General features: G+C 38.8%; 3 protein-coding genes across 5 annotated transcripts; all 3 read right to left on the reverse strand.

Moving 5' to 3' along the window:
* Positions 1-1,164: 1,164 nt before the first annotated feature.
* LOC124342075 (glutathione-specific gamma-glutamylcyclotransferase 1-like) lies at positions 1,165-1,843 on the reverse strand. Its single transcript, XM_046795048.1, has 5 exons — positions 1,829-1,843; positions 1,613-1,651; positions 1,365-1,541; positions 1,248-1,322; positions 1,165-1,182 (listed from the first exon to the last, which is right to left on the reverse strand). Exons 1-5 carry the CDS (start codon positions 1,841-1,843, stop codon positions 1,165-1,167), a joined length of 324 nt encoding a protein of 107 aa, XP_046651004.1.
* A 181-nt stretch (positions 1,844-2,024) lies between these two features.
* LOC124344335 (glutathione synthetase-like) lies at positions 2,025-4,263 on the reverse strand. 2 transcript variants are annotated; one of them, XM_046797853.1, is made up of 11 exons: positions 4,082-4,263; positions 3,821-4,004; positions 3,677-3,752; positions 3,456-3,610; positions 3,341-3,383; positions 3,198-3,271; positions 2,957-3,127; positions 2,623-2,893; positions 2,457-2,561; positions 2,296-2,391; positions 2,025-2,149 (listed from the first exon to the last, which is right to left on the reverse strand). In XM_046797853.1, exons 1-11 carry the CDS (start codon positions 4,176-4,178, stop codon positions 2,144-2,146), a joined length of 1,278 nt encoding a protein of 425 aa, XP_046653809.1. In that variant the 5' UTR covers positions 4,179-4,263; the 3' UTR covers positions 2,025-2,143. The 2 variants fall into 2 exon arrangements, with proteins under 2 accessions (XP_046653809.1, XP_046653808.1); XM_046797852.1 differs by having other exon boundaries at positions 2,028-2,149; positions 2,225-2,391.
* Positions 4,264-11,857: 7,594 nt separating this feature from the next.
* LOC124344329 (mast/stem cell growth factor receptor-related protein Kit-like) lies at positions 11,858-17,288 on the reverse strand. 2 transcript variants are annotated; one of them, XM_046797843.1, is made up of 22 exons: positions 16,872-17,288; positions 16,489-16,692; positions 16,262-16,421; positions 16,095-16,194; positions 15,956-16,032; positions 15,794-15,876; positions 15,631-15,704; positions 15,378-15,563; positions 15,179-15,313; positions 14,970-15,117; positions 14,663-14,884; positions 14,438-14,596; positions 14,267-14,370; positions 13,954-14,202; positions 13,751-13,880; positions 13,452-13,679; positions 13,232-13,382; positions 13,091-13,146; positions 12,861-13,003; positions 12,681-12,800; positions 12,484-12,613; positions 11,858-12,406 (listed from the first exon to the last, which is right to left on the reverse strand). In XM_046797843.1, exons 1-22 carry the CDS (start codon positions 16,954-16,956, stop codon positions 12,045-12,047), a joined length of 3,306 nt encoding a protein of 1,101 aa, XP_046653799.1. In that variant the 5' UTR covers positions 16,957-17,288; the 3' UTR covers positions 11,858-12,044. The 2 variants fall into 2 exon arrangements, with proteins under 2 accessions (XP_046653799.1, XP_046653800.1); XM_046797844.1 differs by having other exon boundaries at positions 16,876-16,970.
* Positions 17,289-18,291: the final 1,003 nt, after the last annotated feature.

Consider the following 18,291-nt stretch of genomic DNA (forward strand, 5'->3'; position numbering starts at 1 on the left):
AACATTTATGACCTCGACAAAAATTGCACTAAGCTAGAAATGGCTACAGTATGTTGATGTGTCTCCCAAAATTGAAATCAGATAAATTTGAGCATGATAAGCCAGCGGCTAATAGAAAAACAATTTTTACAATTTTGGGAGCTGTGCTATTCTATTGAAAGGAGATTATTTAGAGCTCAAAAGAATCAGTTTAGTTTAAGTTAACTATACGTTTGGTTTGCCACAACAAAATTTTGCATTGTGTTCTATAATAAGTACTTTAAAACAATAAGAACTTGTTTTTAGACAAAACTTAAGTATTGAAGTGATTCCAATCTCTGATCTTGATCATAACAAAATCTAGCGGGAAAAAAATGAGAAGGAAGTGTCACTGCATCTTACTATCTGTTTTCTGCTTACACAAAATCTCCAAACAACGAGGTGATTGCTATTTGAGATACACAATTTAACCCAAAAAATCCAGAAATAATGTGAAAATTGCAATAATGTACCAGGCTACCAGCAAACCACACCAGCATGCCTGAACAGCTCCCGCCATGCTCGACCACTTTTGATTATGGCATACTGCTTTGGATCGACAGCCTTGGATGGCGGCGGCCATCATGGATTCAATGTGGGGAGATGGAGGGAGAGAAATGGGTTTCGGCAACGGCGAGTTTCGCAAAATCCATGCGAATTTCTCCCAGTTCCCGCGAATATTCAAACACAACTCTGAACACACTGATAACTTCATAGAGACTGTTTTTTTTTGTTTTTTTTTATTTTCGTAAAAGTATATTTAAATCTTAAAGGAATGAATATTTATTTTATTCACTGGAATGTAATTACTCGTTTCAATATTTCTCATTGGTCGTGGCCTATTTGTCATTTTGGCTGGACAATTTCAACAACTAATGGTATTATAGTGTATATAGGTATACTTGTTATTTACAACTTGCGTAACCGGTTCATCTTCGATCGATTTCTCTTTGCTGCACAACAACAGCTCACGAACTAGTTTCTCAAGCGTAAATAAATGCTCGTCGCTGACTTCTGGAAGTGTTTCACTATTATACAAAATTCCAAAAATATCACAACATATTCATTTTGGCCGCTGATGATCAAATTCATTACCGAAAAAAAATTCGCCAGTTGTAGTAAATAATCACTATTACGCCCATTATTTCAATTGCACTCGGCTATCTGCAATTGCAATTCACCAACATTCATAGTCAAATCGTCAGAATATATTCGTTATTTAACATTACCTGTGCAGCAATTTCGTCAAGTGGAGCCGGGCCTAACCACTGCAAAACATAGAGATAGTTAATCAACAAGATATTCTATATAAAGGAATAAATAAATAAGCGAAAAATTGTAAATACTTTTGGATTGTCTTCCTTGGCTTGATAGACAGTGACCTTAAACGGTGACGTAAGGCCGTCTCGAGGATAGAACGTCGTTTCAAACGAATCGTAATCACCTTTGGCACGCTCTCTGTCATCCAGATGATTGATCGATGTTTCACCCACAATTTCAAAAGCCACTCCCCATGTGATGGCCTAATGAATATTAATAATGTCAACAAATATACTTGAGAATTTTTTAAAGCAGTTGAATTTTAATCACTCACTTCATCTTCATCCTTGACGACAGTCACAACGCGTCCGGGCTACATAACAGCAAAAAATTTAAAAAAAAATTAAATACAAAAAAAATCACAAGTTCTTGCTAAACTCTTCTTCCTGATTCATTTAAAAAATTTAGCTAATTTATCAATTCACACGAGCCACTTTCTACCCCTTTGAAAGCTTGTTGGGTTGCTGAGAAGGATTCTAGGTGATGATACGCTAAGAGTGGGCATTCATTTGGCTTCTAGCTCGCCTTTTTATCGAGAAATTGCTTTTATTGTGTCTATAGTTCCACTCTATAATCCACTCTTAATTCGTAGGTGATTGTAACCCCTCAGTTGATTGGCCCATTCGAAATTTTTTTTCGGGAACGCTACATCTGCTTTTGATGTCTTTTGATGTCTATAAAGAAATGATTAGGTCCTAATTAAATACAATTAATAAAAGACATTTAAATACCTCCTCCTTCATTGCATGTGTGGATTTTCGTGCGCAACAAATGTCCACTCGCTGAATTGTGCAAGATTCCATCATCATTTCTATTTAGGCATTTTAAATTCTCAAATAAGTTTTGTCTGTGGATAATAGACTTACGTAATTATGTCTTTAAATACCCAATAACGACTCCAAATATTCCTAGTTCACTCAAAGTGTCTACAAGAACGGGGGGATTATTTGGTCGTACCATCCAATTTCGCAGCAACGGAGGCTGGATGACGTCCATCAGGATGTAACCGGCTCTTACAGGATCGCCTTTCATCTTTGCCAAGACTTGTCCCACCTATAAATACAATTTGAGATTAATCAGAGAATGTAACGATAGTTACAACACTTTGTTTAATATACCTCCTTTCCGTAGACATTGTTGCCACCTCCTTCACGTTGAGGTTTGAGGACGTACCTCTCAGGATTCTGAATGGCCATTTCAGCAGCTCGATCACCTTCTTCGTCCTATGTATTTACAAATGATTAGTAGATGAAATTACAAAATTAAGAAAGGTAAATAATTTACCAGGTCGAGAGAGTAAAGTCCGGTAAAGACATTTCTGATTTTGGCAGCTTTAACTGGATCGTCGTCAAATATGCGCTCTAAAACTCCAGGATTAGTCAGGACTTGTTGGACTTTTTTCGTCCCAGTCAGATGATACGATAGGCTCGGACATTTGATGGCCTTTGATCTCTCCATCATGAGACGAGCGTCCCATTCGCAACCGTCAGCCGACATGTACTGATCGGGAGCATATCCACTCCGGAAGTAAATCACTGCAACTTCTTGTCCATCTCTGTAAATAATGATTCGAAATAATTCAAATTAAATAATCTAACAACCGAGTTTAACAACTTACATAATCAGTTTCTTTTCAGCGTCCAGCGCATCAGCCGCTCCTCTGCCCAGCTGCGTCAAAGTGCGGTGAATTACCTTGACGTTGGGATTTTGCCGGCGGATTTCAAACTCTTGCAATCTCTGATCAGAAACGATGTGTGTCACTTCCGACTCGACAAATAAAATAACAGCCCTGCATAATATTTAAAATAAAAGTGAAATAATTCAAACGTCAATTTATCTTAAATTGCTGCATCACTTACAGAGGTTGGTTATACATTTCCCAGGCTTTGACTATGCCACCACAGAGCGATTCTAGCGCATTATTCTCCGGCAACTATTTAAATACCAACAAATCAAACGTAAAATTAAATAACAAATTAAATCATTCCATTTGTAATAATACCTGCTGGAGTTTGTCACCATGAGAGAGTTCTTGCATCACAAACCTATTAATTAAAATAGCAGACAGAAGTTGTGTTATACAATTTAATTTAATTCAATCAACTCTGAATATTGACCTGTGAAGACAGCTTACTGAAGGTCCCAGGGAGGCGAATCCAGATGCCACCGTGTTGATTTCAACTTGTTTCAATTGAAAACAGCAAGGGGACATGCAATTTGGACAATCAGCCCCCAGCATGAAATCATTTCGAATTAAACCTAAATCGATAGTCTGTTGAAATAGTGAGACCATCATTAGCAATTTTTTAAAAAATGGATGAAAATCAAATAGACTCACCTGAGTTACACCTTCCTCTTGAACTGTCTTGTAGATTTGAAACAATCGAGCGGTGAACGGATCAACTGTGCTGGCTCTGCACGGAATAACTGAATAGATAAATTAATTAATAAATAATAAATATTACAAGAAATTGGGATTTACGCTGCCAGGGTGCTCTCAAGGAATTGGCGATTGTTGGCGACTCGATGCGTCATCTCGTTGAAAAGAGTTTGGAGCTCGACGGCTTTATCGAATTCCTTTTTCGGGAAAACGGATGGAATCAATAGGAAAGGAGCAAACTCGACCGATTCGGTGCTGAAATTTTGACGCGATCTCAAACAACAACCTGAAAAAAATAAAAACCAAAACTTTAATCACACAAAGAATTGAGAAATCAATTTTAGAAAATCAAGTTATAAATACCATGCAGCAAAGCCCAGTCTTTGGCTAACGTCGCTATTTCGTCCACAGTACAGCTGTCAAATTCAATCGACACACATGGCTCAAATCTTGTCGACATTTTTCTTTTCTAGTTATAGAGATTTAACTAATAATTAGTTGATGAGAGAGGACAGGAACTTCCAAGTTCTTCTAATTGCCATCACTTTTATAAGTTGAGAAAAATGAAGAGTCATTGTCGTTGCGGAGACAGGCCAGCACAGATAACAGTATCTGCGAATTGCGCAATCAATGCAACAGTTAACGTTCACAAGAAATGATAACAAAAAAAAACCCAACTTGATTGAAATTTCACAAGTCTTGAACAATCAATCCAGGGGTCATTCTTATCTTGAAAAATCAGCCGTGAACAAACGCCCACTCACGTTCAAGTGTCCCGATTTTACATGGCAATGAAATTCGATTGGCTATCGAATAAGTCAACGACGTTAAAACGGCACAGCCGTCATCAAATGATTAATAACACAAACAATCCTTGATGAACCACAGCTTCTCCATGTTCCAAATCGCAAAGGATGAATGGCTGATGATGCTTTCTCCTTCATTTCGTCAAAATGCTGAAATAGTAAGACGAATATTTGGTTGTTCAATTGCGCGGCCTTCGGTTTTCTGTTTACGTTGGGAACGCCCATCACTTTTGTAAGAGACTACACGGCGTGTGCATCTTGTCTCTTACGGGAATGAATATTCGAATAATGCGTTTTGCTCACAATGTAACGTTTTATTGTGTATAGTCAGAAACTACAATTGATAGGACAGATAACTAGTGAAGGGGAAGAATACTAAACGAGAAGACAATACCTTTACTCGGATGTAGTTAGTTGGAATCGGCGTTACGGCACAACACAACACAGCTTAAATACGAATACAAGATAGTTTCAATACCAAATACAACTAGAGCCGGGTCGTTTTTAGGGACACTCGGTCACTTGAACTACTAAGAAGATCTGCGGTTTAGAGAAGAATATCGCACCCTTTTATATGAAAAGAGTTAGGTTGCGACATAGTATAAAGAAAACGATAGCAAAAGTATCCCATAGAAAACCCACCCCCAGGTCAGTTGACAGTTGTGTCAACTGACTTAATTGAGGTTTAAAGGGAATTTAAATGGGGTAAATAGTATTTGAATTACGCACGGAGGGCGCGTAATTTATGTCTTGAGATGCAATCTAAAAGAGCGAAAAGCCGCGGCGGTAGCAGAAAGGAAAAGGGGTTGTCCCGGAAATGGTCAGGTGTGTGATGCGTCACTATGGCCGTAGGCCTAGTGACGCACACGCAGTTCTATTACATGGCTCCGGGGCCCCTTGGATTACGCCCCGTAATCTACTAAACGGGTCGGTTGGTTGCTGCAGGGAGAAGATCTCGTAGTTCCACAGCTGCAGAAGAATCCAAAACTTCTTCACGGCGTTGACGTCGGACGCGGGATGTATGGACGCGTGGGCGAGGCTTGCAGCACATGGCGAAAAGAAGCGCGAAAATTCCAAAATATCGTAAAAAGGCGATGAGGAAGGCGAAGACGAATACCAAACTGGTAATAAATAAAACCAGTTTGAACGTCTACCACCAACCCATTTGTCCCGCTACGTGAGTTTTTTCGGCTGCTGTCATGATTATGGTTTGGACCGGCGTGAGTGGAGTAAGTTCTTGTAAACTGCTTGAATGACTCGACTGCTCTGGGGCCCCTTTGATTACGTCCCGTAATCTACTAAATTGGTTGATTGATGGTAGAAGATCTTGAAGTTTCGCGGCTGATGCAGAATCCAAAGTTTCTTCACGGCGTCGACGATGAACGGGAACAGGTGACGAAAGGACGCACGGTGAAGCTTGCAGTAAATGTCGAAAAGGAGTGCGAAAATCAAGAAACCACGTAGGAAGGCGATGAGAAAGGCGAAAACAAATATTGAACTGGTGATGAGACAGTTAGCAGGTCGATGGGTCGTTAGCTGATAGGACCTCGGCTTAGGTTGGACTGATACATTTTTCTTTTGATACTATTTTTGAAAGTTATTCCATTAAAATAATTTAAGAATCATAAAAAGCTCAAATTTGTTACTTATTCAACGTTTAACACTAGAAAACTTTCGCTCCTGAATTTGAACAATTCAATAGTTGACGACTCAAAGCAACTGTTCCTATTATAACGCCGTTTCAATGTCACTAAACTTTTATTAGTATTCCTCTCACGCACATGACCAAATCCCATTAATCTCCATATTTATGTTTTATCGATTTTATCCGGCAACATCTCTTGTTCCAGACTATTATAACAAAAATTCATCCGCAACGTCCGTTTCGATCTAACCTCTAAACTATAACCGTAAATCCATCTGACACTTTCCTCATGTCAAGATAACCTTAAAAATAAAATCTATCCGAAAACGTTCAAACCAGGCTTCCCTTTTTTTGTAGGAGATCTTTTGTTAATCATGTCGTAATAAGGAATTCTCTGTTTCTAGAAATTAAATAAAAATACAACTTGCTAAATAATACTTTACTCTTGTTGTTGTTCAGTTTTAATGTATCTACTCTGACCTCACGATACCCAAGGATTTCCTATCAACTGACCCACGTTTCCCGTTGAAGTCTACACAGTTATGCCCATTTGTCCTTTCGCCAAGCCGTATGTAATGAGCTCTTTTTTGGAACAGCTTGATGGTTGATGGCCGGGAGCTCCGTAGTTATAACATGGCATTATTCTTCCTCTTTCTCCATTTGCGTTGAACATTTGATGGGCACTGAAAGGCAGTTGCTGGCATGCAATCAGATGATGTAGAATTTCCATAATACGATTGGTCAAGTCTTCGTTCGGAATCAGTTCGATGGCTTTATCTGGAGGGTCTGTGTTGAAGCGTGACAGCGACGTGATGGCGTTGATTTTTTCATTTTGCGTCTCTATGGCCAATTTTCTTTTTTGGAATTCTCCTTTTTCTTCTTCTAGTCGTCGATCATATTTGTCAGTTTCTCGCACGAGATCTTCGTAGACTTTAAATTGTTTATAACGAACTTTAAACTTCTTCTGAAGGTCAAATCCAGCAAGAAATTTTTGTCTTAATATCAGAAAACGCGTGGTTTCTTCGACTTTAGTAGGTTGGGCGTTCTTGGGATAGCCACGTTCAAAAATATTTTTCAATCGAAAGTCAGAAGTGATAATATTTTCGTTTACAACTGAAGAACGGGGTTGTTGGATGACGAGCACTTCGGATTCGCCGTAAAGGTGGTTTGCGGCAGTAGCGACGTTAGGGTGTATAAGAACGCTACTGAGAAGATGAGTTGCGGTGTGCGGTGAAGAAGTGTGATTGGAAAAACGAACTAAACTTGCGACTGGAGCTATTGGCGTCCAACTCCTATCAGGGATAGCAAAAGCGACCGGGGAGCATTGATGTACAAGTCGTGTAGCGTTGGTGGCGTTTTGTCGTAGTTCTGACGTATTGCGATTGCCAGCAATGTCTCCGTTGCCAAAGTTTGTCTTTCCGGACGCTGCGCTTCCGTTTCCGTAAGTTGGCAAAACGATATCCTGATTCTTAACTTCGATAAGGTCTTCTGGGACGTTGCTGTCAGAGATATCTTGAATTTGAGAGGATGTTCTCGCCCGGATGATCCTGCTTTCTTGCAGTTGCTCAGTAGACAATTTTTCCTTTACCGTCGTCTTTGGTGATTCATCAATCTTCTTTTCGAAATCAGACTTTTTTCTTTTCGAAAAAAGACAAAGAGTCTTTGCAAGAAGAGATGAGCTATTACAAATAGCGGCCTTTGCGCGTGCCCATCTAGAAGGCTTTTTCAATGTCGCTGGCGGCTTGAAGATTCCAATTTTTCGTAAAAAGGATAACTTTGGTTGTTTAACTGGGGGATCCAAGCTCTCTGTCATGATGCTTGATTCCGAATTGCGTTGCTCACGCAAACGCGCAAATAAATCAACTGTTTCAAGACTGATACTTTTATTCATTAACATTGTGAGTGCATTCGGACGCCGCTGCCACCAGATGTAAGAGACTACACGGCGTGTGCATCTTGTCTCTTACGGGAATGAATATTCGAATAATGCGTTTTGCTCACAATGTAACGTTTTATTGTGTATAGTCAGAAACTACAATTGATAGGACAGATAACTAGTGAAGGGGAAGAATACTAAACGAGAAGACAATACCTTTACTCGGATGTAGTTAGTTGGAATCGGCGTTACGGCACAACACAACACAGCTTAAATACGAATACAAGATAGTTTCAATACCAAATACAACTAGAGCCGGGTCGTTTTTAGGGACACTCGGTCACTTGAACTACTAAGAAGATCTGCGGTTTAGAGAAGAATATCGCACCCTTTTATATGAAAAGAGTTAGGTTGCGACATAGTATAAAGAAAACGATAGCAAAAGTATCCCATAGAAAACCCACCCCCAGGTCAGTTGACAGTTGTGTCAACTGACTTAATTGAGGTTTAAAGGGAATTTAAATGGGGTAAATAGTATTTGAATTACGCACGGAGGGCGCGTAATTTATGTCTTGAGATGCAATCTAAAAGAGCGAAAAGCCGCGGCGGTAGCAGAAAGGAAAAGGGGTTGTCCCGGAAATGGTCAGGTGTGTGATGCGTCACTATGGCCGTAGGCCTAGTGACGCACACGCAGTTCTATTACACTTTCCTTTGAATTTTTTGTTTCTTTCTTGTTTTGTTTTCCCCCATTTTCCAATTGTCCAAAGTAGATTTAAGCGCATTTTTTGGGGGGGTAAGATGGAGCCAATAGTGTAGTACGGCGATGGCGCTGCCGTGGGGTAGTATGTATGGCTCCGGATCGGCTTCGGTGTAGTTGTGTAGTTCTTCGGCGGCGGCAGCATATACGTTATGGTAGATGGCGCTAGTTTAGATTGTTTCTAAAACAAAACAAAATGCAATTGGATGCTGTTTATAGTTTAGTCCTCTTTTCATTCCACGTTAATGGCCGTTATTTCAGAAATCGCCATTCGTTTCATATTATGCCATATTTTTTCTTGTCTGGTTTATTTTGGATTTGATTCATCCTAAACTTATACCTACTAAGTTGAGTAACTGATTTTTCTTCTACGCAGCAAGTCAGCAACTAAAAATGGCATCAGCCGAGTTGTCAGAAGAGACTCTAAAGTGTACTCGCCTCGTGTTTCAAGCAGTTGAAGAGAACTCCGTTTCCATCTTACAATTGGCTAAAAATGCTTACAGTGAAAACCAACTACTGGCTAGTTTAGTTCAGTACAACAAGAAAGGTGAAACACCTCTGGTAATTGCCATGAAAGGGAAAAATGTGTCTGTTATCAGTGAGTTGGTGACCGTGTTACAAAAATGTGATTATAAAATTTACAAGTTTCATCTGATGTTTGTGATTGATCAACTTTCTCATGACTTTCCCATTTTAGAAATAATTGACTGGATTTTAAAAGATAATTACAGTTATCGTTGGTTAAAGTTCATTGCCAAAGTTTTCATCAAGTCCCCCTCATTCACTCGAGAGGACAAGATTATTGCACTTGAATTACTAGGTGCTGTTTTAGTCTCAACTGCATCCTACCATAGTTATAAAAAAATGTTAAAGTTTGGACTGGTGTACTGGAAAAAATCCATGACTCTTCGTTACTTCCCACAAGATGGTGAACTCATTCTCCCCAAGACACCTGCTGTGTGTGTTCCATCTGAGGCATCATCTGTTGTTTTTGGATCTGATGTTGAAGTGATTACAATGGAAGAAATCGATTTTTTGCAAGAAGAATTTGAAAATCATTCATTATTTGTCTATCATGCTCAAATTCAATGTATGAAGCGTTGGCAAATTCAGGCTCTTCTTGTCATTCTAAGAATTTCCAGTCAAGCCCATCACGGACATCTCCATTGGCTTTATCTAGAATGTTTGTTCAGTTTTACGGAATTCGTCTTCGCGAGGATGCGCGAAAGCAAGATTGTGTTAAACTCTTATCTTCTAGTCCTGGAACAAATGAATGGATTCGACCCAAAACAGATTTCTCGCCAATCATTCGAGATTTTCATAAAAACACTTGGTCGCTTGGCAAACCACTTTCGCAAAGCGTCAAAGGGACCGCCCGATAGCCCAGCCAGAAAAGAACTAACCTATGAAAATCTCCTGGTACCCACCGAATTCATCGCTAAGATTTTAAAGTTGTTCCCAGAATCTGCAATGATTTCTTCTATCAAGATTATGGGGCATAGATTCGCGTTATTCGTTTATAATTTCCTATTAGTTTTCAACTCCATTTCTCCTCAGATGACCAACGAAGAAAAACAGAAGTTGGAAGAATATTATTCAAGTTACATTCGGCAATTGTTTACAGAACGAACGGCAACTGTTCTTAACGTGGCACTGACATTTTATTCATTTTACCAAGGAAAACATTTGTATCTCGATACTCTCAAGCAGATCCTTCAACTTGGAGCCGATCCGAACGCCATCGACGAGAAGGGTCGATCTCCACTTCACATTTTGGCCGATAAGCAAACATATTGTATGGACGAGTATGAGCCCATGTTTCAAATTCTGTTGGATGCCGGAAGTCATCTGGACATGGCCACAGATGACGGCGATACTGTGGTCAGTATCATGAAAACAAATGCAATTGAATGCCAACGATTGGGTTTGGTTGTCCACCCCTATTACAAGTCTCTAATTAACACTGTGTTCCCCCTTACTTGCTACGCTGCTCGAGTCATCCGACGACATGGAATTCCATTCGATGAAGATCGCCTTCCTTCTACTCTCCAGGAATTCGTCAGTCGTCACAGTGACAAAGGTATAAAAACATTATATAAGGTAATAATTAGTTTACATCTGATTTTTTTTTTTTTTTTTGAAATTCATTTAGACTCTACTGATTCCCTCCGTTCACGAAATTGGGACTGGGATTAAAAGTGATGATGAGCTGGTTTATATTCAATCTGTATTCAACCTTTCAGTTTCAGAAATCTCCATAAATAGATTTTCAGCCAACAAGAATCTAATATTTGTTAATTTTTATAATAGCACATTTTTTGTGTTTCCTCTTCTAGGATTTTCTCGTGGCTGGTCTCGGTGACGTAAGTTAACTAGATGGTGAACTCGTATTTCATTACTCAGTTCTTAATTTGTCTTCCATAACGTTTTCCCAACTTGATTTCCGCAGTCCTTTTGCATTTTAGACATTGCGTCGAAGAGGACCAACAACATTCCACTTTTGGCCTTCTGGTAGTAATATTTTGATTTGTTGACAGAAATAAAGTCTCCCGTGATATTTTTTTTACTATACCAAACGTCTAGCCAGCTGATCCAGCCATTGGTCGTGTTTCATACTGTGCCGCTTGATACCCAAGTTACGGTGGATCTGATTCATTTACAGAAAGGCAAGTTATTTTAAAAATTGCTCTGTCCAACACTACAACGTCAAACAATATTCTCGTACAGGACAGATTTTCAGATACCTCTTTTGGCCTTCGGATAACGTCAGATCGTCGCAGTCATCTCTGGTCGCCTGAACAACTACCAAAACGAAAGGGTACGTTTTATTTGTATTTTATTCTCGTCTCATTATAGTCCAAGAGGGTCGTCCGTTCCTGTTTGTGAATAAGATCTTTCCTGTAGAATTCAAAACCAGCAAATAGCGACAAATCCTGAGATTTGATTTTAGGCATAACGACAGCATAAATACTAGGGCTTTACACAATCGTTATCCATTTATTGCTGAGCTTATGCCCCCGAGCGAATAAAAGTCACATGTTTCGGAGAAAATCGAGTCTGTTTGGGTTTTGATGAAGAAAATGAGGTGGGGGGGGGGGGACATTTTCAAACAGTTTTTGTCGAACACGAAAGGTTGAACACAATTTATTCATGTTGGATTGGTTTGCAATTAAAAAGATTCTTTCATGTTACTTTTTTTTGTGCACAATAGAAGAAGAAACCAATGTTTAAATCAAATGGCTCTATTTGACTTCAGATTCACTGAAGAAACTAAGGTTTTCTATTCCCTCTGTTGGTTGCGATTGCTTTGTCTCGTTTAAAAATTTGACAATTTCCAGACGATTTGTTGGAGTAGGATCGAATATTTCTCTGATTAGACCATTTTCATTATCCGATCCACATAAATTCAAATAATCGAAGCCGACAACGGACTCGATTTGTTTTTCTATTACGTCGGCCAGTTGGGAAAAGGTTGGCCTTTCCTTTGGATCTTTTTGCCAACACTTTGTCATCGTTTCCCCAATGAAATTTGGGGCGTTTTTTGGTTTTTCCATTCGATATCCGTTTAGAATTTGATTCGAGAGTAAAAAGGCGTTCTCCACTCCTTGAAAATGAAGTGGAATTGCATTGTCAGTCAAACTAGTCAATTTTGAATGCATTTTCATTTGATTCATTTCCCACCTGGATATGGAACTTTGCCAAGGGAAAAGATTTCCCATAAGAGAATCCCGTAGGACCAGACATCCGATTGGCTGGAAAAAACGTGATCCGTCAGGGATTCGATTGCCATCCATTTAACAGGCAATAATTCCTGTCATTAAACCAATAAATAATTATTACAAAATCTTTTGATTATTTCTGTAAGTTAGTAAGCCTACATCTCCCTGTTTCTTGTAATCGTAATCCTTCATTTGCCTCGCCATTCCGAAATCGGCGACTTTGACGATTCCGCCGTCGGCTAAAAGGATATTGCGGGCCGCCAAATCTCCGTGCAGAACCTGTTGAGGAACAATAATTTTCAAGTTAAAATTTCGCATTTAACAGTCCCACTTTGCCACCTTTTTGCTGGCTAAGAATTCCATCCCTCGAGCGATTTGCAACGACCATGAAATTAAATCGCTCGTTTTAATAATTTGATTGAAAGTTGCATTCGAGTCTTCTCCGCAATTTTGGGTCTGTCTCGGTTCTGGCGTATTTTCAACTATTTTGTGAAAACGTCTCGTTAATTTGTTTTTTAAAAATGCGAAAATGTATTATTAAGGTGAAAAGAATTTTGGGTTAAACTCACGCTGATTTTCCGGAATTGCATTGGTAGCATTGGTTAATTCATTTGCAACTTTTTCACTAATAAATTTAAAAAAAACGAATCAGTCCTTGCTCCCTAACTATCAGTCGTAAACCTTTTTTGGATTCATTGTTTATTTATTACTTTCTAGTGGCTTTGTCCATTTCCGTCGTTTCATTTTCGGATTGCAAATCTCCTGAATCGCTCAACTGGTTCACGAAATTGTCGCGGTGGTTAATCAAATAAGATTTCAAATTGCCGAACTCGCAAAAGTCGATAATGACCAGAATTTCTCCTATTCAAAATTGAAAGAACGAAATTTATAATTTTCTGTTTTGTCTTTTTTCGTGGCATTTGATTTTACTTTTGATGTTGGTTTTGGTGCAGGCCCCCAGTAAATTGACGACATTCAAGTGTTCCCCTAAATAGATCATAATTTTTAATTCTCTTACGAGAGCGTCCAAAGCTTCATTAGAATTGGCCGTCGGTTTGATCATTTTAACGGCCACGGTCGAAGTTTCGTTGGCGTCTTGGATGCCCACGGCCTCGGCTTGAACAACTCGACCGAAACATCCGGATCCGAGTTCTCGACCTTTTGGAAATTGAAAGTTTTTAATTGTTTGCTTTTCTTAGTTTAAGTTAATCTGATGAGGAACAACAAACCGAGTCTGAGCCGTTTCCTCGGAAATTCCCATTTCCTATCGTAGGGAAGGAATTCCGATTGGTATTCCATCGGCATTTCCGGGTCGATTTTACTTGGATCTCCATTCAGCATTTTATGAAATTCCCTTTTCTTTTTTAAAAAAATTGTTTAATTTGAAATTTTAGTAAATTGATCCGCATTTTGTATCAATTTGTTTTCTTACTTTGTCGAGGTAAAATTTAATCCCGATTCCTATTCCTAATACAAGAAATCCAATAACAGTTGCCGATACGATGATGATATTTGTGTTATCAATGAACGAGAGGCTGGCGGTGAAGTTTCTCTGTCTTGCCTCTCCTCTGCTGTTGCTCCATCGACATTCGTACGTTCCCAATTCATTTGCTTTTCCATCTAGTGTCAAAACAGACGCGGTTTTATTCTCGTAGACTGGACCGGTGTATTTCTTTCCATCCTAGATGTTAGACCATTTAAATTGATACTGAGATGATACCATAGAAAATTAAGTAAATATTCACCTTGAGCCATTGAACAGGAACATGAGACAATCGATTGCAAGTCAAATTCTGGACTTCCCCTTTGTTTAGCGCAATTGCATTAGACACTGGGTCGTTGTTTAGTTCTTTAGAATGAAATGTATTCATTACTCTTATGTTTTTAATCGCATCATCATTCGATTTCATTAATACCTTGAACTGTGAATGAAATCTCTTTAACCGTGTCGTTTATTTCGCATTTGAATTTTGTATAGGGCGTATCCATGGTTACGTTTTTCAAGTCGAGGGTGCTGTTATAGACATAGAAATCTTTGCTGATATCGTAAGATCCTTCTGTCTTTATTTGAATGTCTGCATGAATAAAGTAAAATTAAATATTAAAATTTGAATAACATTTTATGGATATTTTGGTGAAACCTTTGTTTGGTTGCTCAGAGATTTGAATCGCAGCTTCTGGAATCAACTTCAAGCTTGTATTGGTGAAAGTTAGTGGGTGATAGTCCCCACTGCTGTTCTGATAGAACCACTTTGGAGGATAAGGACAATCATACCCTTCAATGTAACAATTTAAAATGACGTTGGATCCTTCCACTGGATTCTCAGGTTCTCCCACTTTTTTAATTTTCATTTTGACCTTTTCTAATTTTGTAATGGTAAATTAGTAATCGATCGAAATGCCATATCCGATATTGGAATTGTCGGATGCTGGTCCGCTTTTTATCACCTTGTTTATCTATGTAAGCTGCTTTGAATGCGGAATTAATGGCTCTCAATAATGGGTATTTGACGTTGGAACATTCTGGCAGGAAATCGTCGGTATCTATAGACCAGATCATTAGTCCAGCAAGTCCTTGATCAAACGCGTAGCGAGCCTATTAGTTACAAACATGGAATTGTAATTATTCATTTGACTTCAATCATTTGATGGCGTACCTTCACGGCAACACTTTTCTCGTTGTCATATGAAACCCATTTGTTGCCGTTGTACATGTAAGGGACTTGAGCAACATCGTCCCATTGTTCAACCCACTTATCACCTTCTTGAATTTTAGTGAGCTCTTTGCAGATCTATTCATTTGATGTTAAAATTTAGTTTCTTTAAATATTTAATGAGATTGCCTGGTGTACATACCTCATTGTATCCAAGTAATCCATCTTCAGTAGTGTACGGTCCTTGAAATCCAGATCCATTCGATGCAAAACCGATTTCGTGCAAGTTTCTATCGACAAGATTGAATGTTCTCCCGAAAAATGGAACGCCGATTACCAATTTTTCCGGTGTTGCACCAAGTTTCTGCAGATATTTGACTGTGTCCTCCTACATTTGAATAAGTGGGTTGGAAATTAGCACCTTTTAATGATTAAACTTTGCAATATTTACTTACTACACTGCGACGAAGATTGGGTTCTATCACACTGCTGCTGACTGGCGACCTGAGCGGGGCATTGTGTCCCGTTTCTAAGTAACAAAAAATTATAAAGTTCCTCCTCCACTCCATCGGTACGAAAAATCTACTTCGTTGTAGATGAAAAGGCAAATTAGCTTACGATTATTCCACTGTCCGTTGTAGTCGAATGCCTTGACGTGAATGAAGTGAAGATGTTGGCTAACTGCTGGAACATCGTAACCACTTGATAAGATTCATGAAACATTCAACAACGCTTTAAGTAATGGTTAATTATTTCGCAATTTATTAATAAACTTAATACAGATCGATGACTTCAAGTTTCGCACTTATCCCCGCTGTTAAAAGTAGTCCGCTTTTATCGAATTCTGCTCGCATTTCCTAATTATTAGTAGAACTGTAACTAAAGAAAGTTTATTTATTTTTTCAGATAACAAAAATACTTGAAGTAGGAGTGCGAAATTCTCTTTATCTTGTACGCGGGATCCTTCCCGGCTTCCAGGATACATCCAATCCATATCCAATCCATCAAAACCATGTTTCCTTAATGAGAAGAGGTAATTTTTTTTTTAAATTTTGAAAGAGAAGATGTTGTGACACAGTGACTTACTTGATAAAAGCTAAAACACTTTGAATGAAAGCTTTACGGGTTTCAGGCGTCTGGGCCATGTCGGAATATTTCCCAGATCCTTCATTCCATCCACCAATGGCAATAGAAACTTTGAGTTTTGGCTGCTTTTGCTTGAAGCTCACGACTTTTTTGTACTGTGCTGAATGCCCAAAATAGAAACACATTTTACAAAAATGAAATTCTTTATTGAAAATTGCGCATGTCACCTCTGCCACCAGTTTCTTCTGTATCAAGATAAGTGTCGGGACTATAAATTGAATGGCTGACATTATTCATGACAGCAAATGCGTAGATGATGTGTGTGCACAACATGGGGTCAATATTATTAGCAACAAATTCACCATTAGCAGATCTCCATGCAGACCATCCTGCTACGTAGCAAACGACAACTTTGTTGTGGGAGTTGACATCTGTAAATGGTCAAATATATTAAGTTAGACTATTTTCCAAAAAAGGACAGATATTTTATATAGAAATAGAGAAATGGTGAAGAGGAAAGAGATAGAAAATTTTGTCTGACTGAACTTGTTTTGATTCATTTTGACCATAATTTGAATAAAAATGTCTATACTAACATGGTCTGACTTACTTGCCTCAAGGTCCGAAGTCTCCAAACCTGCAGCGCAGGAGAACGCAAGAATAACGCACAGAAATAATGCTGAGGTTTGAAACATCTTTAATCTTTTCCAAATAATGCCGGTGTAAGACTTGCCTTTGCCTGTTTCAACTTTGAAAATTGCCCCCACCGTTCAAACACAAAACAACAATTTCGCGTTTTAATTCCAACTATTTTCCTAGATAATGTTGCGGAAATGGATCGAAACGGAAGCCATCGTCAAAAATCGTGTTCCAACACTTGCACTTGTCTGTTGCCAACTAAAATCCCCGAAAAGTTCTTCACACAACCAGCAAACTCGCTTTGACTTGAATCGCCCACGGCTAGTGATGCAAAAGAGAGTGGACGGAATTTCCAACGCATTTTTTAGCTTTTTTGATTTTTGAGTTTTTTTTCTCTCCTATTTTCAAGGTGAGCAACTCCTTCCATTTCAAGCTGTTTAAGGCACCACACAGTTTTCACGTTTCCATTAATGGGCGATGTGCGTCTGGCGGGCGAGATCTCTGCTATATATTTTTTTCACGCACAGTGTTGGACTTGTCTAACTCAATCTGAAGCATTTCTTTGATTTGTCTGGCTTCTATTGGGTTTGAAAAAATTTCCTGTTGATTACATTTCATGCAATTAATATGGGCCACTATTATTCTTGGCTTTCATAACGGATGTTTGGCATGCCGCATCCGCTCACAAGACTTTTTTTCTTTCTGTATAAAAATGATAGGAAGGTTAATGAGCAATCAGATTGGCATGGAGGAAAGGAAGTGGTTGAAAACGAGGAAATCAGCAATTTATTTGCCCTAAATACGATCAAATGACATAATAACCATTTGGCTGCATCTACTTTTTTTTTTAAGAGTTTTTTTTGTTACTGAAATTATTTTTCTCATTTCCCTTTCGAATTCCGCACGTCCATCGATGGGGATTGTTCTAATATTTTGATTTGTTTTCATAAATAGTCGCCGTGATATGTTTGACTACGTCTAGCCAGCTTATCCAGCCACTGGTCGTGTTTCCTACTGTGCCGCAAGAAAAAGAAATGATTTCGGGTAATCCTTGTCTAATTTTTAGCTTAAATTGTTCAATATTTTTAAAATTGACGCCAAAACTAACGCAGCGCCGTGTAGTGATCAAGTGATGAACTCGTTAAACGCAGACGACGATAAAAGTCTCAAAAGTGAAAAGTCGATAACCAACCGGAAACGTAAACGTATCGCTCTTTTGCCAATCTGCAATCTCCCTTGACATTTGTAGAAGCCTGTGTCAGGGTATCTGATGTCTTTTAAAGTCATCGTCGAGATTAAGTGCTTTTCGTTCCTAAAATTGGTTACCTTTACTCTAATATCCTAATTGAGTATTTGATACAATCGAGAAATTAAAACCCATGGCTACGTCA

Source organism: Daphnia pulicaria, chromosome 6, assembly GCF_021234035.1.
Source record: "Daphnia pulicaria isolate SC F1-1A chromosome 6, SC_F0-13Bv2, whole genome shotgun sequence".
NCBI classification, from domain to species: domain Eukaryota; kingdom Metazoa; phylum Arthropoda; class Branchiopoda; order Diplostraca; family Daphniidae; genus Daphnia; species Daphnia pulicaria.

What these genes read in the sequence shown, in the direction of transcription:
- LOC124344335 (XM_046797852.1), bottom strand. Translation starts at nt 4,178, where the DNA reads ATGTCGACAAGATTTGAGCCATGTGTGTCGATTGAATTTGACAGCTGT. An exon ending in GAAATGTATAACCAACCTCT is followed by an intron (nt 3,128 to 3,197) that starts GTAAGTGATGCA and finishes AATATTATGCAG; the next exon opens with GGCTGTTATTTTATTTGTCG. An exon ending in ATATTTGGAGTCGTTATTGG is followed by an intron (nt 2,150 to 2,224) that starts GTATTTAAAGAC and finishes ATGCCTAAATAG; the next exon opens with AAATGATGATGGAATCTTGC.
- LOC124344329 (XM_046797843.1), bottom strand. Translation starts at nt 16,956, where the DNA reads ATGTTTCAAACCTCAGCATTATTTCTGTGCGTTATTCTTGCGTTCTCC. An exon ending in AGTGTTTTAGCTTTTATCAA is followed by an intron (nt 16,195 to 16,261) that starts GTAAGTCACTGT and finishes CTTCTCATTAAG; the next exon opens with GAAACATGGTTTTGATGGAT. An exon ending in CCAATCTTCGTCGCAGTGTA is followed by an intron (nt 15,564 to 15,630) that starts GTAAGTAAATAT and finishes ATTCAAATGTAG; the next exon opens with GAGGACACAGTCAAATATCT.
- LOC124342075 (XM_046795048.1), bottom strand. An exon ending in TCGTCAAGGATGAAGATGAA is followed by an intron (nt 1,542 to 1,612) that starts GTGAGTGATTAA and finishes AATATTCATTAG; the next exon opens with GCCATCACATGGGGAGTGGC. An exon ending in CCAAGGAAGACAATCCAAAA is followed by an intron (nt 1,323 to 1,364) that starts GTATTTACAATT and finishes TCCTTTATATAG; the next exon opens with AATATCTTGTTGATTAACTA.